A 23,394-nucleotide genomic window follows, 5' to 3' on the forward strand; every position below is an offset into this window, starting at 1 on the left:
GTCATCATATGCTGTATTAGGTTGTCTTTTTTACTGCGTAACCATTGCTCTCCTGTGCCATTTCTGCCTTCTTGCGACTTGATGAGCCACGGTGTAAAAGCTAAAGATCAATAGAGATTTTCTTTTAAAAAGAGCAGCAGCAGCAGCAGCAACTGCATCCTACCCAGCAAAAGTAAAGCCTCAGAGAAAATGTTTTCCTACAGTGCCATCTTGTGGCTCTTGATTATTCTAACATGTAAGCCGTTTTCTAAATGCCTGTAAATTCACTTAATGGAAGCTCTGTTCTTAAGGATGACACACGATTGTATTTGGGGAACTGTACACACAATGTTTTACAGCTTCCGTCACATTCCACCACCGAGGTGTGGTGGGGGGAATGTGTGTCGGAGGGATGGAGAAAACATTTCCAATCAATATGCATGCTTTGATTGTCTCCTAGCCTATGCCATACCCCCTTCTTTGAGCAAAAAGGGGATTCAGGGCTGGTTCAACCCCATGCAGAATGGCTGGTATCGTTACAAATAGTTCTGTATTGCACAGAGGGAGACTCAGGGATACCAAGATAGTTTAGAGTAATAAGGTCAGAATCAGGCCCAGACAGGTTTACCGTGTTCACAGAAATGACCCTTACAAAATAGAGTTGTAAATTTTTGATAGTCGGGATAATTAGCAAATGTGGGTGATCAATTTTTGGGACATATAACAGCTGATCTAAGTATCTCTCTGTATGAGACTGCACTTAGGACAGGTACCATCACTGTCGTGGCTGTGAATGAATGTTCTGTAATGTGACATTCAAGTGACAGACCTGACCCTGGATAATAGTGAAATGGACACCAGGACGTGTTTGGTACCGAAAGCAATTATCTGATTTCATTTTAACATATCTGAGAGCGCAGTCTTGGTGCTGGATAACTACTGATCCAATGTGGTCAAATGAATCAAACTCGCGATTCACTTTTTCAGAACATTAGCCTTCCCCAGTTGGAAAGCAAGGGACCGTTTTAGAGCCAATTTGTAGCAAAAAGTCTTAAACTATGTGAATGGGACAGAGAAACACGGTGTTTGTACAGTGCCTAGCACAATCGGGTCCAGGTCCGTGACTAGGGCTTCTAGGTGCTACCACAATACAGCTAATGAATTATAATACTAAAAACATGAATGATTAAGATAACACTAAGCCACTAAGAATCCGAGTCTACAGATACTTCCTACCAAGCATAGTGTTCAGTAGCCTGAAGGGGCATGTGACCTCAATGTCTTTTTCAAAATGTGTTGCTATTTACTAGAATTTGGAAATCACCCGTATTACAAAGCAAAGTTGTGAACAAGGGGGAAAAATATCTTCTCCCAAACAAAGATTTTGAGCTTGTGATAAGTTGATGTCACTGAAGCATGGCCAAGTCCTATGACTTTACTCTCATAGATGAGGTATTTGAGAGGAAGGAGGTTAAATACAAGTTCCCTTGTGAGTCGACAGGAATCATTTTACCTCCCATAAGTTCACAAGACCAAAACATGAACTGTTAGAAAAGTTGTTGCAAATTGTACTCTGATAAAAGTAGGAGGTATTCAGCCAGTGCATGTGGGAAATGGTGAACCATCAACAAGCCAAAAGTAAGCAGGCATCCTGCAACTCAAGACGCTGTGAGAGCTTGACAAATCTACGGGCCATAAGAACATAAAAATGGCCATAATGGGTCAGATTAATGGTCCCTCTAGCCCAGTTTCCTGTTTTCCAACAGTGGCCAGTGCCAGATGCTTCAGAGGGAATGAACAGAACAGGGCAATTATCAAGTGATCCATCTCCCATCATCCAGTCTCAACTTCTGGTGGAGGTTTAGAAGCAGGACTGACTTCTTTCTAGAGCTAGATAAAGAAGAGATAACGGTGAGAGTGATAGAGTAGATTAGAAGAATCTGAAGAGACAGATAACTTTTTTTGGGGGGGAAATCAAAGCTGACCAGGGGATTTAGCTGCACAACTTTCAATTTCAGTGGGAGTTGTGTGGCTAAATTCCCTATGTGGCTTTGAAAATTCCAACTCAGATGTTTATGGCCCATCATGAAGCTTTTGAAGCAATGAGGGAATACGTTCAGCTTGGCTAAGATGAGACAGCAGGAGCAATAGAGAATTTAGGCAGACAATGTGCCATTCACAAGTTCTGCAGCATGTACCTCACTAATGTGACAACTCCACAGGTTGGCCTGTCACATCTTTTCCTTGAACTCCTAGTTATGCACGCTACACCAGCCTATAGTCAGACCAGGGAGAACAGAAACCCAACTGTTCCACATTTCCATTCGTTGTAGTATCTGCCAGTGGCCTATATTTTTTGCTTCCATTCGTTTGGGTGTGGTGCTGCCAGACATAGTTACTGCAGCTACGCTGCTTGTTTGATGTTAAATAAAGTTGTTTTAACAGCGTGGCTCTTGTTGTCAAGACATTATGTGATACTGAAAGCAGCCGTACTGCCAACGATATGTAAACAAAAGGAATTTAGTACTCTTCAAATCAAAATCATGATGCACCAAATGAAACCCTAACTTTCTCCAAAGCACAGCTTTCTATCCCATAATCATCAGCAGCCACCAGGGTATATTTGATCTGTCACATGCATATTTCAGCAATGATAGTGCCCCTAAGTTCATGGACAAGGAAATTCTTCTTCATTTTAGTCTAAATGCATTTTGCCAGACATCACAATTCATGAAAACAACATCTAGAACCAGCAAATAGACGTCAGCTCTAAAATGCAAACACTAGTCACTGTCATCCCCTGCGCAACATCAAAAGCATCACTGGCTTGTTTGTTTGCAAAATTAATACCTAAAGCAGCTCTTCCAAAGGTCCCTCACCTGGTACTGGCAGTGGGTGAAATATCAAGCTCTAAAGGGTCTGCGTACGGGTGTGCATAATCAGCAGCAAGGTCGTTGATTGCACTGTCATTGCATTGCAGCAGGCTACTTTTCCTTACCATAAGCTACCCAAATACGTACACACCCCCAGCCACACACAAACTATTTTCCACCTGCTGCCTCTGCAGTTAAAGTGGTGTCTGTCTGCCATGACTGCTGTGATAATGGTATGATTTCAAGTCCAAGGAATCAATAGGTATGCAGTCTCCAAGAATCACAGTAAGGACGGAGACCACATTAATAGTTATTCTTTGGCTTGCAAAGAGTGCCCCATGCTGTCCTCTCCTGAACAGAGCTGAGTTCTTCAAAATTCTGGCATTGTGCATTTTACGCACACCAAATGATGAAAATCTCCAAAAACTGGTTATGAGGGTCCATCAGTGCTTGCATCACCATGGAGCGGTAATCATTGATGTTCCCATCTTCTTTGGACTGACATGGCTGGCTCAGAATGGGCTCGGGGTTATTTCTCAATGTCACTTGCACAGTTTGGGCAACGTAAGTGTTCAAAGCCCTCCAGTCACCTGAATCACATCTCTAGCAGTACCTGAAGTTTTGCCATGCACACCTCCAGCACAACACGCTGAACAATGAACTTCCCAACCCACAACTGGTATCCAGTAAGCATCCAAGGTAGCCAGTTTCCACAGGGTGATCACCACACTCGTTTCCATTGTGACCAGAGTCCTCATGCTGGTGGTCTGGTGCTGTAATGTGGTTGAAAGTTCCTCAAACAGGCACAGAAATGTCTCCCATGCCTTGGAAATTCTGCAGTCGGTGCTACTCATTCCAAGTCCCAAGAACAACTTGCTCTAGCAGTCAATGAGTCATGGCCATGGCCCCCAAAGTGTCGTTTTGCCTGGAGCTAGCTAGCATGGGGCAGAGATAGAAAAGCCTCCATCCAAGAACTGTAGCTTGAAGTCCATGAACCACTGGTCTTGGTCTCTGATTGCCCACGTGCGCTACACTGTTGCCTTTGGAACTCCTTGGACAATCTGTGCTGAACTTTAAGGTTTGCAGTCACCAAATGTGCTCACTTAGCAGAGAGCGAGCTCTGATCACCCCAACCTGAGCTCCTTTTTTTGGAATAAATAGCCAAAATGCCGGCAATTCTCCAGGAGTTAAGGGACTTCCTTCCACAAATCCTTTAGGATGTCAGAACACTGTGCATGACTTCCCACAATTCAGTGCTTTAGGGAGCTGTGTCAGAATCCATAGGATAAGTACCCATGGTGACTGTGCAATTTCATCAATTGATTCGAGTGCTGCATGTGAACACAGGCGAGAACTGCACCGGAAGCAGGGTGGCTTGTGTGCTGCACCACAGCTACTCACACTGGTTCAATCACATCAGTTCAACTTCTAATGTCACAATGCTCAAGGGTAGACAAAGCTCCTGAGACATGGTGATTTAAGTTACCAAGCCACTGCTACCACTAGTGGAGGTGAAAAGTTAAGGAAAAACGTCAAGCACAGACACAACAAAAGCTTGTTCCAACTATTACACTTGGACATCAAGCAACACCTGCTCCTCAGGACACACGGGGCTTAATTAATTAATTATGCTAATCCAAAACCCAAGCCACATCAGCTGATTTGTGCTTCTAAATCTCCTGATTCCAGGGAAATTTTACATGTAGATTTTATACCTTCCAGTAAAGGATAATGAATTTAGCTGGCTATGTAAGTGTCTTAATTTAACTCTTCGTTGGGACAATCGCTTAATTAGAGCTCTTACTTGCCTTGCTCAGAGGTATTACAGTTAAGAGGACTCTAGTATATTATTAACGGAGGACTGGCTTTAACATTGACTGAGGAACTGCCCCCTGTAGCATAAGCCTTCTTAGCAATGACAGTGCTCCTCCCAGGAGATATTTAAATGACATGGAGGTGAATACGCTGATGAAGATGTCAGTTTACAAAATATTACGAATTTCTGGTGCAAAAACTCAGCATCGATTATCACAGGATGTTGACACTAACAAAAAACAACTCGTTTTCTGACATACTCTCAGGTTACATTGGCATCCTTGTCTTGCCTGGGCTGTTCAAGATCAGCTGGCATTTTCTCTATAAAGGAAAAAGAAATAGCAAACACAGTGTAAAGGCAGAGTTAGGGTAGTGTTTAAAATCTCCTTTGCTCTAAACTAATGCTCTTGCTTTCAGGTTTTATCGTTGACTGATGGCCCTTTTCACTCCATTGTTAAATGTTACTCATTATGGGCCAGATTATGATATCCTCACACAGGGGAAGCACCACTTTACTCCACCATCAGTCCCATTCATTTCAATGAGGCTACTCGTGAAGTAAAGTGCTCCTCTGTGCAAGATAGGGTGGCAGAATCTGATCCTATGTGATCATGCAGAGACCACAGAGCTAAATCCTGCCCATCCTTCTCCACTCTGGCCTGGCAGGATAAGATTTTTCAGGTCTTTGCAATGGATCCTCAGCTCCTGTGAGCAGGTTAACCTGACTCTTCGGTGGTTCCTCCATGCACCTAACACAATAGAGTTTTTGCAGAGGTGGGGCTGACTGGGAGGAGTGGGGGCAGGGCCAGTGGATCCACCAGTGCACAGATCCACCTGAAGGAGCAGTGGGGGCTATTGCAAACTCAGGGCTGCAGTATTGGCAATGGTGAGACTCCAGTGTCATTCTTCAGCCTAGAGAAGAGGAAAGGATTTTTCCTTCTGACCGTGCAGATCCCCTACTTCTCCCATGCCAAAAAATTGGGGTGATACCTAATAAATTGGGCCTGTTGGCATAGTTTATTGATCTAGAGCGGGGGTAGGCAACCTATGGCACGCGTGCCAAAGGCGGCACTCGAGCTGATTTTCAGTGGCACTCATACTGCCTGGGTCCTGGCCACTGGTCCGGGGGGCTCTGCATTTTAATTTAATTTTAAATGAAGCTTCTTAAACATTTTAAAAACCTTATTTACTTTACATACAACAATAGTTTAGTTATATATTATAGACTTAGAGAAAGAGACCTTCTAAAAACGTTCAAATGTATGACTGGCACGCGAAACCTTAAATTAGAGTGAATAAATGAAGACTCGGCACCCCACTTCTGAAAAGTTGCCGACCCCTGATCTAGAGGCTGGCTGCCGGTGTTTATTGCTATACAGTTAAAGAATAGGTACTAAGGCAACAACACTAACTGAAACACCGAGGTAATACTCTAACAATTAACGGTTTAGATGAACTTTTAAATCAAATCCCTACCTTTCTTCTTCTGCTTGCGATCCTTAGCATCTTCTCTAAGTAAATCCAGTAAATAGCCACCAATGTTTTCACTCATATCTGTTTGCTTCTGAACAATTTGCTCAACTTCTTTGTTTGCTCTTAGCAAAGGGTTGGCACACTTACTGCAACACATTAAAACTGCAACTGAAATTGAGTCCTATCCAAAGGAGGAAAGATCACAAAGACCTAGGGTGAAATCCTGACTGGCAAAAGTCCCATTGACTTGAGTAGGGTCAGGATTTCAGCCCTAGAAGTTAAAGGAGTTTCAGGCTAGGAAAAGCACCTGGATAGACTTTGCCATCTCTGAGGTTTTCTTGCAAGGACTTCTCTGCTTTTTCACCATATATTCCAAACCTCTTTCCTATTCTTCTCTAAAATCCATTTGCATCAACTACTTTAGTTGTCATATTATCTTTGAACTAGAGATGGTCATATTTATCTTTCATCATTTTGAACCAGCTGGAACAATGTGAGTTCAGATGTTTCACTCAAATTTATTGGCTTCATATTTTACTAAGGAGAGACTGAACAATGGAAGCAAAGAGGAAGAAAGGGAAAAAATCTAATGAAAATGTAGATACTGTGGATCAAATCCTTGGTCCCATTAAATCTGTTTAAGTGGCCATCTGGGATCCCCCTTATGTAGATCACATGGCCAAGGAAATGACCATGGAATTGCACTCCAACAGTCCCTGGTTGCTGGAATGACCCCTGAGGGGCTGTTGTAGCCAATGCAACTTAGACCAGCCCTGATGATCTGGCCCTCTGGTGTTAGCCTAGCATTTTGGGATTTTTCTAGCCTTAACCCACAGCATAGGGTTCCCCTTCAGCTAAATTTATTTTTGTATTTGACACCCTTGATAAAACATGGATATTACATGGGGGTGGGGGAGATTCTCAACCTGGAGCTACTTTTGGGAGTTCCCAAAGATAGTTCATGAGGTTTGCAAAATTATGAACTCCATGAGGCTCAACCATCCCCAGTGTGAATCAATGATTCTAGTAAGGCAAAAATGGCCAGCAAGTTTCTCCACAGCTACAAAACACCAAACCCGATCTTGTAGCACCTCTTTAGGAATTCTGAAGTGTGAAATGAAGGGTACTCATTAAAGATCTATACCAGGAGGACTCAGCTGTGGACCATCCACATATTTTTCAAGTATCTGCCCATTGGGTCACCTTTCCCACTTATCCTGGCAGGAGGTGGGGTGGGTAAGCCAGAAGAGGAAACACCAGGGCAATGAAAGAGAGAAGCTCAGATACCACGGTGATGGGCATGGGATAAAAATCAGAACTCAAGGAAAGGAAAAATGATGTGAAAAGGGGATGGGAACATCAAAAAAAAAAAAAAAAAGCCCAGGAGAGGGACAACAGAATGGAGAGGAAAGCAAATTAGGGGAGAAATAACAGAAGTGTATCCTGTGTAGCTCAAATTTCCCACCTGAGAGAAGGCAGAGACAGAGACCAATAGTGAGGAAGTATGAGGAACAAAAACCCATTGACTGTAGTGACTAATTATAGCATTGACTAGAACGAGACATACTGTGGGCAGTGCTGGGCATCTCCTGAGTAGACAACCAATCATCTCTAACTATGCCCAAATGTAGCGTGGTCTGGAGATATGTCTAGAACTAGGAAGACAACCAGAAAATTGGTGACCTGAGCTAGAACTGGACCAGAGGAGAAGGCTAGAGTGCATATAAAGAAATCCTACCTCTCCCTTCTGCCTGTAGATGTGGCGGTCCCTAGATGCAGAACTGGTGCAAGCTCTGCTGTGGAAAATGGCATAATTTGTGGCAGCTGATGAGGAGCTCAGCTCTGCAGGAGCACTCTCTGTACTCTTTTACTGGGAGGTTTGAGGCAGGCCTAGGAGAAGCTTGGTGTTTCTGGTGAATCCACTGCCCGATGCTCCAAGAGTTTTTCCAGCAGTCACAGAAGCCAATTTTTTGTAGCTCTAGAACGTACTTAAAACTCCCACCCCACCAGCTACATTACAAACTGCATGAATGCTGCATGCAGGACTCCACTGAGAACTGTTCTGCCATGTCTCTGGGATGCTGATGCAGCCATCAGAAATTCTTCCCGGGTACCAAGGTATGGCCCATCAGGAGAATGTTTGTCAAGGCCTCCTCCTCTATCAGCAGCCTTCTCAAACTACCAAAACGCTATCAAAGTTACTATGTTATAGGTTTGCTTCTTTCCTAGAATTCCAATATATGATGCTGGAAATTAAAACCATTTAGCATCTGGTTAATCACCACATTACAAAAGCCCTCTTAGCAAAAGAGCAATATTCCTAGTTAAACTGTATAATGAAAAACAACAACAAAAAACGCAAAAATGAGCATTTAAACCTTAACGCGAGTTCTCTCCAAAAGAACAAACATTAATTCATTTTCAAGCAATTTTTTGAAGATCGTTTTATGCTAATTTTTTGCCTCCTGGTTCCAGAGTCACTGACAGCTCAGTGTGGCTCTTTGCATTCTGAACATCAGCTGTTGAGCACAGTGTAAGTTGTAATGTAGCAATTGGCACAGCAGGAGGTATCTAAATGTGGAACTCTCGAGCAAATAGCCATCTGGCGAACCGCAGCATTAGTAGGAGAGTGTGTGCATATAGAATCTCAGGGTTGGAAGGGATCTCAGGAGGTCATCTAGTCCAACCCCCTGCTCAAAGCAGGGCCAATCCCCAGACAGATTTTTACCCCAGTTCCCTAAGTGGCCCCCTCAAGGATTGAACTCAGAACCCTGGGTTTAGCAGGCCAATGCTCAAACGACTGAGAGAGGGGTGTGTGTGTGTGTGTGTGTCCATCCGTCCGCCCGCACAGCCTGCTGGTATCTTTTTAGTACAGCAAATTGCGCACACAGAAAATATTCTTAAGAAAAAAATGGCAGTTCTATCACCTTAACTGAGCTATTCGTGTTATATGAAGTGTTATCCATTCAATATGAATGTCCATCTTAGGAGAATAAACCTTTCCCCATCACCATAACAGCATATATATTCTGAACGGCACCATAATATCAATACTGTAAACCATTCATATAACACTCTCAATGTTTCCTACACTCCTGATCCGCAGTTGCATGTTACTGCCTGTGCAGTAGCCATTTTTCTGCCATAAATAACTTTTGCATTTTGCAGAAGTGCCCTCTAAGATTGAGGTGAAAGAAAAGGTTTTGCCCTCCCTGTACTGGTGAGGAGAGATGGGGCAAATATGGGGCAGTTTTCTTGTTTCCTTCCACTTACCCTTATACTACAAAAAGCAATCACTCTTAGCACTGGGGCAATATTCGCCCCTCCCCCTTTCACTGCTGTTTCTGAGTTTTCTCTGTCAGTGGACACGATGGTGGACCACCCTCTAGACAGCACAGCAGCCCATGCTGGGTTGGGCAAATGTTGGGTGAGTTACCAGAGCCGCTATTCGTGCCCTCACCCCAGCTGGGTATGCAGCACTGCAGCTTCCCCTTGAAATAACTGAGGCACTGCCAGACTAAGACCGAGATTGACAAAATTATTTAGGCACTTAACGCCATTGATTTCAATGGAAGTTAGGCGCCTACGTATCTTTGTGAACCTGGCCCAAAGTGGTCATTTGGTTTGTTCTACTTCTTGTTTGTCAGCTTTGTGTTCACAGATGGTACTTCTTGGTGCCCTTTTACTCTGGGTTAGGGGAGGATAATGGGGGAAATAAGAACACAAGAATGGTCATACCGGGTCAGACCAAAGGCCCATCTAGCCCAGTATCCTGTCTTCTGACAATGGCCAATGCCAGGTGCCCCAGAGGGAATGAACAGAACAGGTAATCATCAAGTGATTCATCCCCTATCTCCCATTCCCAGCTTCCGGCAAACAGAAATTCCGGCAAATTTCTTTAAATGGTTAAAACAATGTGGTACTGGGAAGGGCCTAGGTGGGTCACTCCCCACTCACTCCCACCCCCACGTGTGTCCTGGAAGCACTCCCCCTGCCACGCTCTCATTTCTGCTGGGCTAGGACAACAGCAGGCACTGGTATGTGGAGCAAGATCAAGGTAGCTGCAGCATGGAGGAAGTTTCCGGAGCTAGTGAGCCAACAGGCAGCAGGGAGAGGCTGGCTGGGGTTGCAGGAGGGGACACAGCTGGGAGAGCAAGTGCACTTGGTGGAGCCGAGCAGGAGTTGGCGAGCTGAGAAGGGGAGGGGGAGCAGAGGGCTGGGGTAGGGAAAGGGGAAAGCAGGGTTTGAATACCTCCTGCTCCAAGCAAGCAATCCTGCCCAGAAGTCCTTGCAGGCCGATCTCTACAGCTACTTAAAGCCCCATTCAAGTAAATGGGTTTCTTCCCTGGTGCATGGGTCCTCCCAAGCAAAGACAGTTGCAAGATTAGGCTGAAAGGCTACAAACCTGGGTCTTTGGAAGGGGTGACTGTGTACAGAAATAGTACCTGGAATCTGTTACCTGAACATTTTCCAAGTCAAATTATTTTTACTTTTTATGAGGGTTTTAAAATAAAACCATTCTTTTTTGATGTCTATACAACTGACTTGACTGCTTTCTGCTCTCTTCCCCCTTAATGGCTTTAAACACATCTACAGTCCACACTTCCAAGTTACTGCGGTAGTGTGATGTGTGTTTAGTTCAGCATCACACAATATTTTCTTACCTTCCCTGTAAATATGTACAGCAGAGAAGTGGCAGACACCCCAAAATAATCATTCCTCCTATTCCAAGTGCAAACAGTCGCAGTGTCAGCTGAAGTCCTGTTGGTTCAATAGAAGTATATATTAATTGTGTGTGATCTAGAGAGCTAGATTCAAACATACCTGACTGATGCAATAGAGAAAACAACATCTAAGAAAGCCAGATGTGTTTAAATAGTCCTGTTACATGAGCAAAATAAGCAGATGTTAGAAACGAATCCAGATTTAAAAGATCAAATCTGGAATCTGATCTGAATCCAAACATCACAGATATTTGACAGGTTCAACTGGAAGCCTCTGGTTTTTTAGAAGTAACTTGCAATTGTGTATGCCCAGAGCCTAAAAATGAGGCTCCTTTAAATGTATTTCAAATTGGGCACCCAAAAATTAAGACACATAAAATCACCAAGTATCAGAGGGGTGGCCGTGTTAGTCTGGATCTGTAAAAGCAGCAAAGAGTCCTGTGGCACCTTATCCACATGCATCCGACGAAGTGGGTATTCACCCACGAAAGCTCATGCTCCAAAATGTCTGTTAGTCTATAAGGTGCCACAGGACTCTTTGCTGCTTATAAAATCACCAGCCAATCATGAAAATTTAGGCTGCTATTCCAGTTCCGAACCACCTCCAGGGGTGCTGGAACAATTTTTATAGTGGTGGTGTTGTAGGCGTTTAATCAAGCTGTAAACCCTGTATATAATGGAAACCACTGCAAGCCAGAGGGTGTGGCAGCACACCCAAGACCCTTAGTTCCAGCACCTCTGGCTACCTCTGCTAGAAATTACCTTTCACCATTGCAGGATTGATGTTTCTAGCTTTTGCAACATTTTCTTAGGGACTGAGCTTGTTCCCATTAAAGCCAATGGCAAAACTCCCAAGATCAAGCCCTTGAGTCGCTTACAGAAATGTGAGTGCCCTGGGTCTAATGTCTGTTAAGTGTTTGTCTTTTGTCAACAGATCGATCTCTGCTGTTATGATGCACACAGCATGTGTTCCCAGGGCCATAAGTGTGTGTGTTTTCTTTGGACATATGTTGTACATCCTGGAGTATTCACATAGCCAATTAATTTACAAACAGATAACTAGGTAAAATATTATGCCCTTGATGTTTACTTCCAAACAATAAAAGCTTAAATTAAATGAGGAATCAAGCAGTTGCTGCTAAATAAGCATATTTAATGTTAACGTTCATTTCAGTGTGTGTCCTGAACTGAACTGGAGAACTGTAATTCACTGTATATCTTTGCTCTCCACTATGGTGAACGTTCTATTTACACATAACATAGCCAAATCATAGATGAATATTATTAAAGACTTTATGACTGTGTCATGCCTCTCACTAATTTACAGATTCTGGTAGCTTGACTCACAGTGAATAGTACCTTACTCTGTGAATAGTTCCCCCTCAAGCTAGTGGAATCGCTCCTGGAATAAGATGCTACGAAACTGGAGTAAAGGTATCAGAATTTGGCCTTACTTTGGTTTGCTGTTTCCATTATTAGTGCTGAGTGCTCAAATAAATGGAAATTGAATGGTAAAAATGTTAACTTATGAATATTTCTTTGGGGTTTTATGGAAATATGATGCCAGATCTTGAAATCAATACAGACACCCCAACTAAGGAAGACATCAGTCAAGCCATCAAATCCTTAAAAAATGGGAAAGCTCCTGGCAAGGATAACTTGCATGGGCTACGTCTACACTACCCGCCGTATCGGCGGGTAGCGATCGATTTTTCAGGGATATCATATCGTCTCTCATCGCGACGCGATATATCCGATCCCACTTCGCCTATCGATCGATCTCCACACACCGCCCCGCGGGCGGCGCGCGGGCGGAGAGAGAGAGCCGACACGATCGCGCCGCGTGAGGACGGTAAGTTATCGATATAAGATATCATTCAGCTCACTTCCGTTCTTCTGAGCTGAAGTTTATATTCTTATTTTTTTTTTTGTAGTAGTGTAGACCAGCCCACCCAGAATTGTTCAAGGTAAATCCCAAGTTAGCCGCATCTATCTTGGCCCCTCTATTCACATGAGTCTGGGAAAGGGAAAAAGTGCCAGGTGAATGGACCAATGGGGTTCAAGGTGAAGATACCAAAGACAGGAACTCTCAGTGGTGTAAGACAGGGGTAGGCAACCTATGGCACGTGTTCCAAAGGCAGCACGCGAGCTGATTTTCAGTGGCACTCACACTGCCTGGGTCCTGGCCACCGGTCCGGGGGGCTCTGCATTTTAATTTAATTTTAAATGAAGCTTCTTAAACATTTTAAAAACCGTATTTACTTTACATACAATAGTTAAGTTATATATTATAGACTTATAGAAAGATACCTTCTAGAAACATTAAAATGTATGACCGGCACGCGAAACCTTAAATCAGAGTGAATAAATGAAGACTCGGCACACCCTTTCTGAAAGGTTGCCGACCCCTGGTGTAAGATCATACTCCAGCATATATCAGAGGCAGTCGATAGCATTCTCAGAAGAGAGTAAGCCATTTTTTGGAATGGGCGTGGAGGCACAGAGCAGATATTCACTTTATGAAACATAATAGAACAATGCTTACAATGGCAATGGCAACTCTACATAAACCTCATAGACTTTGAGAAGGCTTTTGATAGCATTCACAGGTCCAGCCTGTGGTGCATTCTGTGGCCATATAATCAACATCATTCAAAGCTTCTATTCCCACTTTACATGCAGTGTTGATCACAGTCAGCTCAGTTTTGAAGTCAAAACAGGAATACGTCAGGGGTGTGTCATGTCTGCAATCTGCTTCCACATTGCCATTGACGGGGTAATGCAGTGTACAGCAGAAGACATGCCAAGAGGCATTGAAAGGACACTTCTCATCCTTTTAAGACCTGGACTTCACAGATGATCTTGCTCTCCTATCACATACTCAACATGATATACAAGAAAAAACAATTCAACCCAACGCATTCAGCCAGCAAATTGGACTGAAAATCAGCAGCAGTAAGACAGATATCATGGCCTTTAATGTTGCCTCACCATCACCAGTATGGATAGAGGATCATGTTCTCACCAATGCAGAAACATTCCCATATGTGGGCAACACCATCAGCCAGGACAGTGGAACAAGCCAGGACATCGGGAACAGAATCAATAAAGCCAGGGACACCTTTGGAGCTTAAATATGGTCTGGAAATCATCAAAATACAACACCAAAACCAAACTCAAGATTTATCAGAGCTGCATAATTTCAACACTACTTTATAGTGCAGAATGGTGAGGCATGAGAAAATATGACATGTCCAAACTGTCTTCATTCCATACAACTCGTTTAAAAAATCCTCTGTATCTTTTGGCCCAGAACAATCTCAAACCAAGATCTATTGACACAGTGCAGCCAACAAGATATGAGCACCATCATTGCCAGGAGGCATTGGAGATGAATCGGCCATGTGCTTCGGACAGAAACTGATTCCATCACCAGAGTAGCAATAAGATGGACACCTGAAGGCAAGCGAAAACTGGGCCACCTGAAAACAACATGGCAAAGAGCTGTGGAAGCTGAGCTGAAAAACCTGGGGCACAGCTGAGGAACCATTGAAATAGACAGGAGTGGAGGAGCTTTGTCGCTCCCCTAAATACCAGTGGCGTTATGGGAATATGATGATGATCTTCAGCTCACATAAATTGGTGTAGCAGCATTCAAGTCAATGTAGATATGCTAGTTTACATGAGCTGTAAAGTTAAGCCAGTCTTTCATTCAGACCCATCTCAACTAGAAATTACCTTCCATTGTAATATTGACGTCTGTAACTTTTGCAGAGTTTTCTTAGGGATTGATCCTATTCCCACTGAAGTCAATGGCAAATCTCCCAGAACCACTCTCATCTAGTATCTTGTCTTTGACAGAGTTCTGATATAAACCATATCCATTAAGATTGTTAATTAATTGCAATTAACTCACGCAATTAACTCAAAAAATTAATCGTGATTAAAAAATTAATCATGATTAATCACAGTTTTAAATCGCACTGTTAAACAATAGAATATCAATTGAAACATCTTAAATATTTTGGATTTTTTCTACATTTTCAAATACATTGATTTCAATTACTACACAGAATACAAAGTGTACAGTGCTCACTTTATATTATTTTTTATTACAAATATCTGCACTGTAAAAATGACAAACAAAAGAAATAGTATTTTTCACTTCACCTCATACAAGCACTGTAGTGCAATCCCTTTATTGGGACAGTGCAACTTAAAAATATAGATTTTTTTTTTGTTACATAACTGCACTCAAAAACAAAATAATGTAAAACTTTAGAGCTTACAAGTCCACTCGATCCTACTTCTTCAGCCAATCACTAAGATAAACATGTTTGTTTACATATATGGGAGATAATGCTGCCCGCTTATTTACAATGTAACCTGAAAGTGAGAACAGACATTCACATAGCACTTCTGTAACCTGCATTGCAAGGTATTTAGGTGCCAGATATGAAGGGGCATACGAATGTTTAGCACATCTGGCACGTAAATATCTTGCAATGCCAGCTACAACAGTGCCAGGTGAATGCCTGTTCTCACTTTCAGGTGACATTGTAAACAAGAAGCGGGCAGCATTATCTCCTATAAATGTAAACAAACTTGTTTGTCTGAATGATTGGCTGAATGAGAAGTAGGACTGAGTGGACTGGCAGGCTCTAAATATTTACATTGTTTTATTTTTGAATGCAACTATTTTCATACATAATTTTACATTTGTAAGTTCAACTTTCATGATAAATATATTGAACTACAGTACCCGTATTAGGTGAACTGAAAAATATCATTTTTTTTTTTACAGTGCAAATATTTTTAATCCAAAAATTATAAAGTGAGCACTATACCCGTTGTATTCTGTGTTGTAATTGAAGTCAATCTATTTGAAAATGTAGAAAACATCCAAAATATTTAAATAAATGGTATTCTATTATTGTTTAAAAGTGCAATTATGATTAATTGCAATTAATTTTTTTAATCATGTGATTAATCATAATTTTTTAATTACTTGGCAGCCCTAATATCCATATAAATCTCCAATATTCTCTGAAGAAATAAGAGTATCTAATTTCCAGTAACTTTAATATGTAAGTGAAAGTTAGATTGATGAAGACAAAAAGTAACAACTATTGATTTCAATAGGAGTTAAGTGCCTAAATACCTTTGAGGATCAAACCCTTGAGTCTTTCACTATAAGATATGTTTTCCAGTCATTTAATCATTCTTATGGCTTTTCTGTGAATCCTCTCCAATTTTTCAATATCGTTCTTGAATTATGGACACCAAAACTGGACACAGTATTCAATTAGTGGTCACACAAGTGACAAATACAGAGGGGCAATATAACCTCTCTATTCTTTCTTAATCTTCCCGTTTATACTTCCAAGGGTTTATACATTAACCCTTTTGTTGACAGTGTCAAATTAAGAGCTCATGTTCAGCTGAATACCACCATGAACCCTCAATCTTTTTCAGATTGCTTCCCAGGATTGAATTCCCCATCCTGCAAATATGGTCTTCATTCTTTGTTCTTAGATGTATAATCTTACATTTGGTTGTATTGAAACACAGATTATTTGCTTGTGCCCAGCTTATCAAGCAAATCCAGATCATTCTGTATCAGTGATCTGACCCCTCTATTACATTATACGCAACCAGGACAACAAGCTATAGCTTGCCTGTCAGAGTGGTACACTGAAAAGTTAAGGTAATAAACAGAACAGAAGAACACAGAATCTGAGCAGATGATGCATTTGGCTAAGAGAATTCTGCAACAATTCACAAGACTTACTTACTGTCTTTGAGTGGGGTATAGCACCTCAGTTGACTGCTTTTTTTGGAAGAGTGACAACATCTATTTTTCAGACAAGTAGTCTTGTTAATATTCTCTCCTGCACGGCAAGCAACTACTGTTTGATCTTCTTTGGGACGACATGCTTTCAAAAATTAAACAAAGCATGATGTTTCAGTTCTAAGAACAATGCTCAAATAATTACATAATTATAATTGTATTGAATAATTATACATTTGTATATTTTATAATGTTATGATAATTATATATATTCAGCATGTTTTGATGGGGAACACATTCAAGGGAATGGTATAATCAATTTTTGGATATGGAACAATCACTCCATATTAGACTGTAAATAGCACAGTGTTGTGTGTTTCCGTTTTGAAAAAGAACTAGAAACGGAGATTTTGTTTTCTGATCAGAGATCTTCTCAAAGAAAATGCAACACAAAAACCCTCACAAGTTTTAATTCTAATGTATGGTTTCCTGAAAGACCCACCACACGGTATGCTGCATCTACCTATATATCTCTTTGCCTGGTACTTAATGGTATGCTCCTATTGGGAAGTCATCTTCAGCAGGCAGGGACAAAAACCTAAGAAAATATCATCCAGATGGCTACAGTACATTTGAAATATATTTAACATTTGCTGTTTAATAATGAATGTATTCAGAAACTCTGTATAAAGGTCTTAAATGTATAAAATATTTATGAATAATGAGATCTCCAACATGTTATCTGCAGTTTACTTTTCTGTAAAACTGGTATTTTCATTGTTCAAGAGAGTAACTGTATTTCCCAAACAAAGCATGTATACTTTTATGTAAAAGAGTTAGATACCAATATAAACATTAGCAATTGTTAAAGGGGGCCTGAGGAGAGGACATTCAGTAAAACTACGACTACGTACCTTCCCTTGGTTATAGGACACTTACACAGCAATTGTGGGACATCATATAGATCCTACTAAATTCACTTACTGCATCCTTGATCCTGTACCCATTGAAATAAATGGCCAGTTCAGTTAAATAATACAGGATCAGGCATTTAAATCAGTTACTCTATCATGTCTATGGGGCTAGATCTTCAACTGGTATAAATTGGTGTAGCGACAATGACTTCCAGGGAGGTTATGCAGATTGACACCAGCTGAGGATCTGCATACCTATAGTGCTGCCCATAATGGTTTTCCTTTTCCTTATTGCTCTCAGATCTCATTAGGGAACTACGCTTGCATTCCTTGCACATCTGAAAGTCCCATATTGAAATCAAAGGAATACTGGGTGAGTGAAGACTGCAGAATCAGACCTTTTAGCATCAAGTATCGTGTAATTAATGTCTATAGCAATATTCATAGATAAATCACAAACTATTTCCTTTCACACACTGCTCTGCAAGTGTCCAGTGTTGCATGGTATGAATAGAACACTGCGAACATGAATATAACATGTCATTTAGAGTGAAGGACCTTACAGCAGGCAATAATCATTCAAGAATTAAAGCAAATCTGTGTTCCAAATGTGGACATAATGTCACATGGATATAATGCCACTTTTAATGAAACCTGCTAAATGATATTATAACAAGGTTTTACAGATTGGGTTGAATGTTTCAAATACATTGAATGGAGGAAAAGAGAGATAACAATACAATGATCACACCAACACTTACTCACTGGATTGAAGAAATTTAATAGAGCTCCTGATATATCTTCTAGCTTCGTTTTAGGTTTGCTGGGTGCCACTTCACTTCTTTTTACAACATGCTGAAGTGGTGAAGCAAAACCTGAAAGCTCATAATGATTAGCTTATTACTATCAATATATACATAATTAATTCCATGCAATGACATTTTCATACTGATTATCTTTTATTACAAAGGCATTTATAGTCATTATGAATTGTGTCTACTGATAGCTAGCAGAGTTAAGTATAAATGTCTTTTTTGGCTGTATTCAATTATATTACTTCAATTTGCTTCATGAACCAAGATGAACAAAGAACTATAGCTGTGAAATTTAAATTATACTAAAGAATCCTTTCAACCAGAAATTGTCAAGATCTAAAGCATTACTGTTCATATGCAAACTGTAGATTACTTAAACCATATAACAATAGATGTATTTCCTTTTCATTATTTATATAACAGCAGCCCACTAAGGCCTCACCTGAGATCAGAAGCTCATTGTGCACTGGACCAACACACCATAAGAATCAGTCTTTGCCCCACAGAGGTCACACTTTTAACAGCCATGTCTATACTTGCGGCTAGCTTGGCGCTGCTGCAATCGATGCAGCGGTGTCAATTTAGTGGTTCTGGTGAAGACCTGCTAAGCCGATGACAGAGCACTCTCCCATTGACTTCTGTACTCCAGCTTCCCGAGAAGCGTAAGGTAAGTTGGCAGGAAAGCGTCTCCCGGTGACACAGTGCAGTGTAGACACTGCTGTAAGTCTACCTAAGTTATGTTGACTTCAGTTATGTAACTTAAGTAACTGAAGTAGCGTAACTAAGGTCGAGGTATAGCTGTAGTGTAGACCAGTCCAAAGGTAGGATAAAGGAAGTATCATCACTATCCACATTTGACAAGCAGTGAAATTAAGCACAGAGAGATTGCCAAGGCCACACAGGAAATCTGTGGCAAAGGCAGGGATAGAATCCAGATTCCCTGTGTCTCAGGCCAGTGTCTTAACCACAAGACAATCTTCTTTCTTGGTACAACAAATAATTGGAAATAAAGAAATTCATTACTCAATACCGCTAAGGCAATATCAACAACAGATGGATTAAAAGGAGAGGTGATGAAACCTGAGAAACAAAATGTAATGAATCACCAGGACTCATGAGTCAACACAAGGTTGAGTTCCAGCATCTCATAGCTGAGATATTACTGGCAGATATTGCAGAAATGTTGGTTGGCTCGCAGTCATCTTACTTTTCAATAAAATTTGTGGCCATATCTTAGAAAAATTATGAAGTTACATGTTCGCCTCCAGAGGCTGGGCCAGATAAGAGAATAAGATGCTACTATTACTAGCAGCTTATGGAGTTACTCCTTTAATCAAGCGGCAGGGGCAACTGCTTATACTGCTGATATTCCTGGTCAATCCTAGGTTTCCCCTTCTTCTGGAGAACAATCCAATCCTATTAAAGGAACGTGCATGTGGCTCCATCCTAAGAACAGAGAGAGCTGCGAAGCTAGAACTGCCCTGCACACAAATAGATCCCTGCACAGATACAAAATTTGGATTTGCATCCACCCGCAATCTGCAAAAATGGTCTGTAGATATCTGCATTCGCATCCATAGCTGTGGATATAAAGCAGATATCTGCAGATTGGCAAGGCTCCATGCACGAACACAGCGGGTCATATGGAAATTCTGAATGTGTGTATACATGGCTGGAAGTAAACTCTTCATAGACTATTAGGAGTTGAAGGTGATTAAAAAGTAATTTCCCCTCATGTTAGAGCAGGGTGTCTGAACCCTTTCAATATCACTCCTGAAAAGTACTCACAGCAGAGCAACCAATGGCTCTTCCTCTTCCTGCAGGCAAAGTGTGCTGCATTTGTGGTCTGGCATCTCAAGGAGCAAAGGGTGAAATGTGAGCGTGGATCCCTCATATGTGCGTTGTTCTGTCATGCATGTTTGCTTCTTTTCATACCACACATTGCCTGACAACTTGGCTTGCCAAAAGTCCTCTTAACCCTTCTGTGCTACTCGCTGTACAGGGCCCAAATACGTCACTTCTTAACAGGCTTTCTGGCTCTCCTGATTTCACCCTTGGACAGGTTGAGTCAGACTGTAAAATGGGAACACTATAAATTATTTCTTTAGGGTGGGAAAAAATCTATTAAAAAGGTAAAAAAGAATAAAATTCAATACCAGGTAGAAGACTGAGAACTGTTTCCCATCTAACGCCTGGACAGACAAGAAAAAGAGGTGGGCTACAATTTGGGGAGAGAAATACTTAATTTTTTAAAGTTTAACATAAATCAATCTGCAGCATGACGTGCAATTTGAAACACTGGAATTTTGATAGCACTTGGCGCATTGCAGCCAAAAATAACGTCAGTGAGCCAATATCTTACTTTCCCTAGTAAAATTACTTGCTGCTTCTATTAAAATACGTTTCTCTTTGCAATACTCACTTGGACAGATGCTAGGAGACATCACCAAAATCACATAGTTCCCCCAAAACTGAGTGCCAGTTGCCATTTGCATCATTACTGCAATAAATCAGAGTTATACGTTCATTTAAGTCACCATACCTCAAAAGCCTTACTGGATTTTCCCTTGTTGCAGGTTTGTAAAAATACAGCATAGGAAGTTGGACAGAGAGCTGCAGTAGAAGGAACCGTATCTTCCTCCATTAAAGAAACAGAAACAAAGCATTACCAAAACCCGATGGTCAGGGATTTTCAAAAGTGACTAGAGATTTTGGGTGCTTAATGGGAGACACCTTAAAAGGGGACTGATTTTCATAGGGAGGGCAGGGCGCTCAGCACTTTTTTTTGGAAAACAGACTCCCTTTGAGGGAATCTCAGGGTGGATGTCTAAAATGGAGATAAACCCAATCTCTAATCATTTTTAAAAATCTTGGCTCAGAGTTTTAGTACAGGTTAAGAGGCCAAGATTGAAAAAGCAAAGCCTTTGGGTCTTGAGATTCTAGTTATAGCTCAGACAGTTAAGTTCTTCATCCTTCCAAGCTTGATCAATGAAGATCCAGTCAGAGTATGAGGTACTTTTGGATGAAGGCATAACAACTGGAGGCCTTGTCCGTCCTGCCTAGTCATGAAAGATCTCATAGCACTTTAACAGTTGGTTTGGTCTGGTATTTTTGGACATTTTCCCTCCCCACTGCTCTGCAGGATGCTGTGCAACGTTGGTCTGGCTGTTACCTATTTTCTCCCCTGCTGATGGCTCTCTCTTCAATTAATGTCATACAGATTAAGCTTTTATGGGATACTGAGGATGAAAGGCACATCATGATGATTATTTGTATTGTGGTAAAACCTAGGAACTCCAGTCAAGGAGATCAGGACCCCATTGTGTTAGGTGCTGGGCAAACTGATATAAAAGTAAGATGGCATTTTATTCAGATAGTCCCCCTGAAACAGGTTTTCTTTCCATTGATTAAGGAAACTGAGTGAGAAGCTGCTAAAGGAAGAGAAAAACACATGTGCAGTGGGATGGATTAGTACTGTAGAATACTCTAGAAATACTTTAAAAATACATAGGTGGCCATTTTCTGGAAGCTCAGTAAAAAGTTCCACCAAGATGTGTGTGTGAATTCCTTACTTTGGGACAGATCAGGAAAGGCCTCAAAGGTGAATTGAGTGTTGTAACAAATTCATGAAAATACAACGGAAACTGCAGGACAGAGGGGAAAGAAAGAAAAGCATTCCCTGGGATTGGTGTCAGAGAACAGAAACAAAGAGCCAGATTTCCCTGCTAGAGACACATCTTTGCTCCCTATCTACCTTCTCCGCAGTCATTAGAGCAGAAACAGGCAGATGTGTGAGGTTATGTCTCAGCCAAGGAGTCACTGCAAAGCTGTCCAGGCCAGGTGAGGAAGGATAGTAAGGCAGCAATGTCCATGACAATAGGAACCTCTGTTACCAATGGGATAGGTCACAATAGAGAATACACTGGCAACAGCCCATGCCCCAGAGTGTTTTGTCAGAGATCTGGAGGAAAGGGAGAAGTCAAGTCAGATATGGGATAGGGAATTTTATTCCCCCAAGAAGCCAGTACCAACTGGAACCAGAGTAAGTTATGGCCTTCTAATAACTTAAGACTGCTCCTGTCCTTGTGCTAGATTTACAGGCACAGACCTTACCCTCACCCACCCCTGCAGCACCAACATGGGAAACAGCAGAACATAATCGGACAGTTTCAACTTCCTTGTAAAAAGACTATCTGAGCACTCCCAAACTCATGTCTCAGTGGAGAGCTGAGAGAGGACTTAACAGGTATGAGTGAATTGAACTAACACACAAATCCTTTATTTTCTGAAGCTGTCTGACTAAAAGTGCCTTTCTGGAGCCTTTACGATTTTAGGAGTTTCACCTTGGGCTGTAGGATTAGGGAAATCTGCGTTTACCTGAAAACTTCCTTTCTTTATGTAATAAGGTCCACAGACCATTTACAATAAGTACTGCAGCTTGCTTGGAGGCAGCCGGACCTGTCAGTCACTGAGACCAGTGAAATGCCCAAGCTCCTTTCAGTTGAGAAAACTTCCGTGGTCAGGCTAATTCAAAGCTACTTTCCTACACTACAGATTGGTCACTAGCCCACCAAACTGATTTACAGTGAGTGATCTGTTTCTGGATGTTGGGGCCATTCTGCTAAGCTGACTTCTGCTAGGCAAGTCTTGGGTGATCATCTCCACTTGAGTGCGCTGTGCGCATAGAGATAGGACACTTTGCTCCATCCCTTAAGACAGGAGAATCATTGTGTTCCAACTGGTGAGCACTGTGCTCTCTTTCTGGCACCCATTCTCACATCAGCGTGTTTGACCTTTAGCTCTCTGGATAATACCCTAATAAAAAAATGTATCCTGGAAAAGAGAAATGAATTTCCTTCTTCCCTAAAAGCCAATATTATTGCTATCATGACCCTGTACAGACGTCCTAGGGGCACATGCAAGATCAAAAAGTAATGATCAAAGTTGGGAAAATTAAAAAGGCTGCCATCCCATCCATCTGCAAAGCATGGAAGGTCTGACGCTGGTAAA

The 23,394-nt window shown here is 41.6% G+C and overlaps 1 protein-coding gene across 2 annotated transcripts; it reads right to left on the reverse strand.

Moving 5' to 3' along the window:
* Positions 1-16: 16 nt before the first annotated feature.
* On the reverse strand, positions 17-22,253 carry FMR1NB (FMR1 neighbor). 2 transcript variants are annotated; one of them, XM_039488014.1, is made up of 9 exons: positions 22,139-22,161; positions 20,807-20,884; positions 20,173-20,457; positions 18,331-18,444; positions 16,660-16,800; positions 10,805-10,901; positions 6,144-6,286; positions 4,928-4,988; positions 17-100 (listed from the first exon to the last, which is right to left on the reverse strand). In XM_039488014.1, the coding sequence occupies exons 3-8, from the start codon at positions 20,276-20,278 to the stop codon at positions 4,930-4,932; spliced, it is 660 nt and encodes a 219-aa protein (XP_039343948.1). In that variant the 5' UTR covers positions 20,279-20,457; positions 20,807-20,884; positions 22,139-22,161; the 3' UTR covers positions 17-100; positions 4,928-4,929. The 2 variants fall into 2 exon arrangements, with proteins under 2 accessions (XP_039343948.1, XP_039343949.1); XM_039488015.1 differs by lacking the exons at positions 17-100; positions 20,173-20,457 and having other exon boundaries at positions 4,827-4,988; positions 22,139-22,253.
* Positions 22,254-23,394: the final 1,141 nt, after the last annotated feature.

This window comes from Mauremys reevesii, linkage group 9, assembly GCF_016161935.1.
Source record: "Mauremys reevesii isolate NIE-2019 linkage group 9, ASM1616193v1, whole genome shotgun sequence".
NCBI classification, from domain to species: domain Eukaryota; kingdom Metazoa; phylum Chordata; order Testudines; family Geoemydidae; genus Mauremys; species Mauremys reevesii.